The sequence below is a fragment of the Abrus precatorius genome, unplaced genomic scaffold (genome assembly GCF_003935025.1).
Source record: "Abrus precatorius isolate BTA unplaced genomic scaffold, Abrus_2018 Scaffold4, whole genome shotgun sequence".
In the NCBI taxonomy this organism is placed as follows: domain Eukaryota; kingdom Viridiplantae; phylum Streptophyta; class Magnoliopsida; order Fabales; family Fabaceae; genus Abrus; species Abrus precatorius.
In genome coordinates, this window is record NW_020874384.1 from 13,403,570 (window position 1) to 13,413,623 (window position 10,054).

General features: G+C 22.6%; 1 protein-coding gene across 1 annotated transcript; it reads left to right on the plus strand.

The window, feature by feature from the left end:
* The first annotated feature begins 2,953 nt into the window (after window positions 1–2,953).
* On the plus strand, window positions 2,954–7,901 carry LOC113864989 (beta-glucosidase 12-like). Its single transcript, XM_027499280.1, has 13 exons — window positions 2,954–3,112; window positions 3,370–3,439; window positions 4,406–4,464; window positions 4,574–4,649; window positions 4,783–4,860; window positions 4,969–5,056; window positions 5,142–5,397; window positions 5,882–5,997; window positions 6,144–6,361; window positions 6,524–6,555; window positions 6,628–6,730; window positions 6,823–6,931; window positions 7,706–7,901. Exons 1-13 carry the CDS (start codon window positions 2,954–2,956, stop codon window positions 7,899–7,901), a joined length of 1,560 nt encoding a protein of 519 aa, XP_027355081.1.
* Window positions 7,902–10,054: the final 2,153 nt, after the last annotated feature.

Below are 10,054 nucleotides of genomic sequence, written 5' to 3' on the forward strand. Positions count from 1 at the left end.
GATGATAAAGAAATATATGAAGAATGTGTTCTTTAGATGGATAAATATAAGAAAGAAAGTAGGGAAAAAATTTTACTTCTTTGAATGAATGAAAAAGAAAATAAAAAATAGTTAATTTATATATAAAAAATAATTTTATAATAGCAATAAAAATTTTATTTTAACAAAATTAATAAATTAACATAATAGTATTTTAGTTGTGTTATTTTTAAATTTTTATATTATTTTAAAAATATTTTCAATAAAATAGAATAAAATAAAAATATTATCACCTTTTTCACAGAAAATCTAACTATTTATGTGAGAAAATTTTTGTGTAAGTTCTAATATATATATATATATATATATATTCTTTTTCACTCATATAAAGCAACACATCCAAACACATCAAAACTTTCTTTTCCAACACTTTTCTATCTTACTTGATCTTTTTTCTTCAAACATAAAATGGCGAAAAGTTATATGGGACTTAAAAGCTGAAAAATTAACCAATTGAATTGAAAGTATTTGGCTGAAAATTTAGTTGATTGAATCCAAAGTAGTTGATAAATATAAAATAATAAATAAGGACATATCGAAATTAAAATTTTGTAATAATTTTTAAAAACTATATAATCTTTATATTTTAATTTTTAAATCAATTATCATCTTTAAATTAAGATAATAAGTAATTAATTTTATTTTCGTTTATAAATATTTTATAATAAAAAAATGACTTTGTTAAATCTTTTTCAAGACAATAACAATTTTTAAAATAATAAATGTTGTGACATTTATTTATTTTTATTATTTGTTAGATATTTTATTTTCTTACAATGAAAAATAAAATAAAGTTAATTAAATAAATTTTTATTTCATCAATCTTTTAATTATATACAAATAAAACTTATATGAAATTTTTATTTTTTCTTTACTGAATATTTTTTTCAATATAAAGATAAAAAATTTCTATTAAAGATTTAAATAATTATTCAATAATTGAAATAAACAAATTAAAACAAGGATAAAATAGTAGTCTAGTGGAAGAAATTTTTTAAAAATAATAAGAAAAAAAAATAAAATCACTTTCAATTAGTAGCTAAAAATAAAATAATACTAGTATGAATAATCTTTACAAAAAAACACTAGTAACCCAAAGTGATGTATGTAAAAAGCAAACTTTTCAGTTAATATAATAAGCTTTCAACTAGTTGAAATGTTTTATTAAGCACACTCTTAACATATTCTAATATTTATCATCGGAAAATCAGATTTAACGTATTAAAGAAAAAAAAATAACTTAAATACTTCACATATTCTTATTCTTTTGACTTAATAAGTCTTCGTACTTTAGTTTATCTGCAATTTTAATTTTTCAATTATAATTAATTTTTATATTTTTTTAATTGCTCAAGTTAAGTAATTTATTTAAATTTTTAATAATTAATAAAAATAAAATATATCATTATTTTATATAAATTTTAAAAAATTATAAAATTAAATAAACTTTTTTATTGTATTTTTTAAATATTTTTATTAATTATTAAATAAAATTTTATCATAAAAACTTAATTTAAATATTTAAAATTAAAAAAATAAAAAGAAATAAAATTGCATAAGAAAAATGTAATTGAAGCTATCTTTCTTTATGAATAAAATAAAAGTACATGTTATGGTATATGTAAATTTGAGAGGATATTATATATATTTTTAAATTAATTATAATAATTCTTTTAATATTTTAAAAATAAAAGATAGTAACGTTTTTTAATTAAATTATTGATTTTATTATTTATTAATATAAAATTAATAATCAAACTTACTTTACGTGTGATAAAAAATACTAAATTTTTTCAATTACAAAAATACTTAAATATACAGTAAATTTTACTTAAATTAAATATGTTTGGAAGAATACGGAAGCATATATGATTGGGCCCTGACTTTTTTTTCTTTTATATACAAAATTCAAAGAAATCGATCGTTGAGCTGTTTTACAACCTTTCCTTCTGCGTCTCGTGCATCTCGTGCCGTTAATTAATTATAATATTATAAATATCAATCAACAATAATTATCATATATGCTACATATTTAAGATTTTAATTTTTAATTTCTGGCAACCTTTAACTTTGCCAAAAGAAAATATATACAATTTAATTTTGGAAAGCAATATATTATTTTTTCATTAAAAGTTTTACTTTATATAAATTAGTTTAAATATATTAATTTACTCACAATTTTATTCTTTTTTATAAATATATAAGCAAAATAGAAATGAAATCTAAATACAATGAACGTATTCAAAGACTAAATTATATATATATATATATATACTAATATTCTTTAGGACTAATTAGTTTTTAAAAGGATTAAAATGAGAATAAAGTTATACATTCAAAAACTAAATTATACAAAGTAAAATTTTCGGATATTAAATATTTATAAAATATCATTTTTAAAATACTAATGTATGTATTCAGTCAAAAATAATATTAATATTGGTATTTAGAGTTAGTTTTAAAAGATAAAAAAATATTATTTTGAATACTTGCATTTAATCTTTAACTTGAAAAATGATTTTGACAAAATTAAAAAAGATTATGTCCCTCGGAGATTCAAGAATCATCCTTCTCAAGCAATAGCTATAACTTAAACTTTGCAGGATTGATCTAACATAAAGAAATGTTCCCTATTCTTAATATATTTTATTTTTTGTTTGAAAATAAAATTGATCTATTATTTAATTTCTTCCTCACCAAATATATTTTGCTAATACTGACAAGGATAGCACACATCACATGGAAGTGGACTTGCCTGAAAAATCAAAATTTAATGATAATATATATTATCTTTGCCTTCCAATGATAGATTTCATTATTTAATTTCCCATTTAACAGTGCACACATAATTGTTTCCACTACTCAACATTTGCTGAGAGTTTATAAAAGTGAAACAAATCTGAAGCTGCTTGTGATGGCTTTCAATGTTCATCTTCTCACTGGGATTATACTCATTCTTATCTCAGCCACAATCATTGTCGAAGCTGCAACGATGTTCATTAACGATGCATCTCTCAATCGAAGTAGTTTCCCAGAGGGTTTTATTTTTGGAACAGGATCGTCTGCTTACCAGGTACTCCGAATTTTCCAATATTCTTTTAAGGATGCTTTTGAAATCATGTTTATGAAAATAATTTACGACCCATAAATTTTTTAGTTTATTTTAATATTTTTACATAATATATGAATATAAGTCTTTTTATCTTATTCAAATAAATATTATACTTAAATTTACGAAAAACACTCATATAAAGAGAATATTTGAAAAATCTTACGAATAATTTGTGAATATAAATTATATAACTCTTGTATTTATGCACTGATTTCCAGTTCGAAGGTGCAGCTAATGTTGGTGGCAGAGGCCCCAGTATATGGGATACGTACTCTCATATGTATCCAGGTCTTTTTTCTTTGCCTGTAGTGCTACTGTCACTTATATATGCTCACTTTGACCCAATTTAAGTAATTATAAAATAAAAATATAAAAAAATAAAAGTTATGTTATTCTTTTCAATATCTACAAACGCATGAGTTTAAATTTTTTGGTTTAACTTATATGCGTATATGTGGATTTTATTGTAAGATAAAGTAAATATTTGTAAGTTTAAATATATTAGTTATGTTAGATTAATTAATTGCATTTATTGGAGGTTCCATCGGTATACAATTACTTATCACATCATACAAATACTTTAAAAATTTGTGTGTGAACTCTTCCTGTTTGAGACTAATTACGTATCAAACTCAATTATTACTATTTGGTAAACAGAATTTGAGGCCACTTCATATTAGTAAGGTTGGTTCAAGAAATATTTTTTGACTCAAATAAGTTTTTAATTGCATGCAAAAATAGAGCACTTGAAAAGAAAATTAATTCTTACTAAATAAGATATTTTTATTTTTTAACCTTTTTAAAAATAAGTGTTTTGATGCCATTTTATCTAAAATACCTATTTTTAATTCCTGTTGTTAAAAACAATAATATTTTATCTTACAACTAATTTTAAATAATTAAAAACAATAATATTTTATTAAAAAATTATTAATTATACTTTTATATACTTATTAAATTTTTAAAGACAGATTAATAAAATCATTATTTTATAAATATAACTCAAAACATAATTATGGTAACCTAAATTCTTAACTAAACACAGCACCATTTAAAAATAATAAAAATAATAAAGAAGTAACAATCAGAATGAAAAAAAAAAAGGTGAGTATACTTATCAATAATACTGTGTATGTAATATAGTCTTTATTTAATCTTATCAATTAATTTAATTTACAGTAATAATTATTCTTGATCTGATAGATTCATGTGTACAATTATAAATTCCATGATGTTTTGCATGAAACATGACAGATAAGATAGTGGACAGAAGTAACGGAGACGTTACCATCGATCAATACCATCGTTATAAGGTATGACAATAAAGCACACTTGTACCACGTTACCATATTTATTTAATTATAATGAAACAATAAAAAAAACAAAGCATAATTGAAATTCTTTACATAACTGTTAATGCAGGAAGATGTTGAAATCATGAAGGAACTAAACATGGATGCTTATAGATTCTCAATCTCTTGGTCCAGAATACTGCCAAGTAAGAAACAGGGAACTAAGAAACTTTATTTTATACATTAGCTTTCTTTAATCATGCCAATTAAAAAATATATATATTATTGTATAAATGGATGACTATTTATTTAAATTTTAGATCCTTTGGGTAATTTCAGAGGGAAAGGTTAGTGGAGGAGTGAACAAAGAAGGAATCAACTATTACAACAACCTCATCAATGAGTTGCTAGCCAAAGGTCAAAATGTAGTTAAATGTTTTCTCTTTTTTAAGCAATTCTTTTTCACTAATTTAGGTGTAAAGGTAGAAATAGTTACTTTAATTAACATTCATAACCTTAATGCAGGTCTGAAACCCTTTGTGACTATTTTTCATTGGGACCTTCCTCAAACCTTAGAAGACGAATATGGTGGCTTTTTAAGTCCAAATATAGTGTAATTCACATCTCTTATAGCCAATAATCAAAATATGTTTAGGTAAGCATACTATTACTAACTATCTACTCTTTGGTTATGATAGGAATGATTTTCAAGACTATGCAGAGCTTTGTTTTAAAGAATTTGGAGACAGGGTGAAGCATTGGATTACATTAAATGAACCATGGACCTTCAGCAAATATGGCTATGCTGATGGCATTTCAGCACCAGGACGATGTTCACCTTGGCAAAACTTGAATTGCCCTGCTGGTGATTCAGCCACTGAACCTTATATAGTGGCTCACAATCAGTTACTTGCTCATGCAGCTGCTGTCAACATTTATAAGACTAAATATCAGGTTGGGTTATATATTTGTATTTTGAAAATTCAGCTGAAAATGTGTAATGATTATCTTACGTGTTTGATTTTGGTGTTATCAATGGAAAGATACTCGTAAACTGAAATTGTTAAAATATACTGTAGATATAATTTTAATTAATTATGATAAAACATTAATATTTTTATTAATATGATAATTTATAATTATGTAAAAAGTTTATATTGCTAATTTATTTTAATTTCAATTAAATTTTTATTTTATTTAACAAGAAGGGCCAATTTTGATCCTTGAGTATTTTTAAGAAAAAAATAAAATAAATCAAACTTCTCCTATTATGTACTTTAACATTTAAAGAAGTTAAATAATAATTTTAAAAAATAATTTAAGGTACATGATTGATTTTAACTTATAAAAAATTTATATATATATATATATATATATATTATTTTATATTTTTTCTAATTGATCACTAAATTAAAAATTCATTTCCTTTGTGCATCAGGCATCTCAAAAGGGTATTATAGGAATATCACTACCATGTCACTGGATGGTGCCACTCTATGATACAGAGTTGGATCGTGGTGCTGCACAAAGAGCCCTTGATTTCATGTTTGGATGGTGACTACTTAAAGAACATAAACTCTTATGTGGAATTAACTATAGTATCATAGTAATTGAACTTCATTAAAAGGAGAGACCAAATCATAAACCTGTCTTAACTTCTTTTTTTTACTAAAGAGCTTATTTGAATATTTTATTTGTAGGTTTATGGAGCCATTGACAAAAGGAGATTACCCCAATTCTATGCGGTCGTTGGTAGGGAACCGATTACCAAAGTTCTCTGCATATGAAGTGAGGCTTGTAAAAGGGTCCTTTGATTTTATTGGATTAAACTATTATACTTGCTACTATGCCACTGATGCACCTGAATTAAGTGAAGCCAGGCCTAGCTACCTCACAGATTCTCTTGTTAGTCTTACAAGTATGTGCATTTTTATGATATGAGAGATTATGACACCATAAATATATGATCAATGCAAATTGATACTCTAATGCATTAATAATAGTACAATTTTATCTGTTTTGAAGCCCAAATCAATTGCAATTGATAAATCAATGATTTGTTATTGTTGATTTGTGACAGGTGAGAGTAATGGAATACCTATTGGTGAAAAGGTAAATTTGTAAATACTTTATTCCATTCAGTTTTTCAACTTGATGAAGAAAATGAAACGTGTATACTTGCAGACTACTTCAAAATGGTTGTTAGTTTGTCCAAAAGGGATTCAAGAACTGTTGCTCTATATTAAAACAAAGTATAACAACCCTTTGATCTACATCACTGAAAATGGTAATTCGAACTAAATTCACTTTCAATTTAGCTATTAAATTCATTTTCCTTCTCACTTATATTCTTTTGGGAAACAATTTATTTATGTATAGGTATTGATGAATTCAATGATTCAACACTCTCCCTTGAGGAAGCCCTTGCTGATGCATCCAGGATTGATTACTATTATGATCATCTCAATTATCTTCAAATTGCAATCAAGTAAGTGATATATAACATATCCAAAATGTAGATTCTTTTTTCTAGTTAATTAGTCTATCAACCCCTCTATATGAAACTAAAATATTTACTTTTGAGAATAATAATCTTTCTTAATCTTCTTTCTTTTTTTATTAAACCAATCATAGACTTTTTTTTTACATCAAGTATTTCAATTTTTTTATCAGTCTAATATACTACTGTTTAAATTTAGTCGTTTTGAATTTGAACCGGATAAAGTATATTTTTAATTTCTGTAAATAAGATTTAACTTTAATTTAGTTTACTAAAAGTTTTTTTTGTTGATATTGATTCACCTAAATTTGAAAACTTTAAAAACAATTTATATTATCATTACTAATGAGTAATGACATAACATGCATCTAAATATTTTACATTAATCGACCAAAATCAGAAAAAAAAAATTAAAGAATTAAGACCAAGTTTAATTAAGCCATATTTACAGTGATTAAATATATTTAATTTATTTAAATTTATATTTTAAATCTTAACATATTATATCAAATCAATAGACACAAAGATTACGTGAATTGATTCACAGAATTTTATTTTAACAATTTCTTCCTCAGTTTAAAAAAATCTTTTTAATAATTTAATATTTAAATTGTGATATCATCATTATTGTTTAATCATAGTAATATATATATATATATATATATATATATATATAATTTACCTGAATATAAAAGTATATGAAAATATTGCTGATTATATAATTTAATGTATCACTAATTTTGTTGATTTGGAATTTATCAGGAATGGCGTGAACCTAAGAGGATATTTTGCATGGTCATTACTTGACAGCTTCGAATGGACTTTAGGTTACATTTCAAGGTTTGGATTAATCTTTGTAGATTACAGCAACAACCTCAAAAGACATCCAAAGCTGTCAGCCATTTGGTTCAGAAATTTCCTACAACGCAAAGTAGTAACACATGATGATTTACGCTAAGATCATCAATTTCATTAACCATGTATAAAGACGATCCCAATTAATGATTATTTTTCTAATCAAGTATAATGGTAGCAATTTGTTGGTATAAAATATTTGTTTTCTCAACAATGCAGTCGTGGATTAAAAAATAATTATTACAGCAAATTTTATTTTTGCTAAAATATTTTAACAACTTCTCAACAATATCAAATGATCATCGACCAGAACATACTAAATTTTGATGATTTTTAGTTTTGCTAAGATAAGCATGACAGCGATATCAACTGTCATTGCAATTGCAAATGATAGTCGTCAATGTTTTTTATACACTGCATGAATATTAATAATTTAAAATATTTTTAATAGAAAATTAAAAATACATTACATGTCTAATTTAAAATTTAACAAAATTTATATATTAAATAAGAATATTTTTTTTATTACTGATAATAATTATAATGTTATACAAAATGAGAATAAACTAAAGTCAGAACATTTTTAAAACTTTAAGAAATTATAAATTTTAAATTAAGATTAATTCAACAAATATTTTTTCAAATATGGTGTGTAAAAGTTCAATTAATAATTAACCTCTATATATAAATTGGTAGCACTAATTTTTGAATGAGAACATCTTTAGAGATTAGTTATTCTATATCATTTCCAGAATTTTTTTTATATTATGTATTCTTTTAATGTAAAATTAAATTAAATTTTAATATTTTCATAATTTATTTTAATTCTATTTAATATAATAAAACTTTATTATATTAATAATTATAATAATCTACCTTTTTGAAATTATAAAATTTATTAATTTAAAAATATTCATGTAATGTATTTTTTATAATTTATTTTAAAATTTTAAATTAATGATACTTGTATGGTGCATGAAAAATTACTAGTTAATAATTTAAACTGAGCAATAAAAGTGCTTAATAAAGACAATATATAACTAGTAAATTTTTCATGCATTGCACAATTATCATTAAAATAAAATAAAATATTTAAATAATTCATTAAAATATATTATCTCATTATTTTTAAATTCAATAATTTTAAAAGAATAAACATTATAATCATAAATAACAGATATTATATTATATTTGAACTTTTAATTAAAAAATAAATTACAAGAAAGTCAAATTTTAAATTAATATTAAAAAATATTATTACTTCCATCATTCACTAAATATGCATTCTGTATTATCTTACTTGTCTACTCTTATGCGTATAGATGTACATATGCGTATGCATTACGATATGTACCCCGAGTTATGAATTTATTTTTATTATTTAATTGATTGAATTAGTAAAATGTACTAATTTAATTATAAAATATATATTTTAAATCATTTTTTAATAATTAATATTTATTTTAATATTATCAATTAATTGACGTTCAAGTAAGATATTGTGATATTATTTTATTTGATTTCGTTTTGAAAGTTAAATAAATATTATAAATTTTTATTAGCAAAAAAATAAATATTATAAATTTCATTATTTGGTAATATTATCTCAGTAATAAAGGTGTATTTTTTAAATATTCTTATTTATTCAATTTGAGAAAATTGTTATAGATTATATTTTTTCATAGCATTTATGTTATTTTAAATAGGATTTTATCCTATTATTAAGCCAATAACTAAAGAAAAGAGTGAGAGAATGGAATAAAAATGCATTTTTTTTTAAACTTCGGTCATTAAGGGAAACTTGAAACTAGTCTTAATTGTATATGTAAACTTGGAGTGATTGTTTAGGAGGGTTCATATTTAGTAGAAATCATAATTTTTAGAGAAAAGATAATAGTAAAGTGAAAACATGTGAGGGAAAAATGGTGATGTTAGTAGGACTTGAAATATTTGAGCAATTATGAGTGAGATACCTTGTAGCATGTCAAATAGAAAGAGTATAAGTAAATTGAGTTTTTATAAAATTTTAAATTAGATTAATGAATGAATACATAGAAAAATAACTTCATAAGGCCTCAATTAAGACACTTAGAATAATTATTGTTAAGAGAAATTAAGGGAATGTGAAACTAAAATTATTTAGGTAAAATATCTTATAAGATATTTTAAGGAAAATTTTGATAACAAGAAAAATTCACAATATAAAACTTATATGATGCTATAAAGATTGTGAATGTTGATGATTGTTCTGTGACG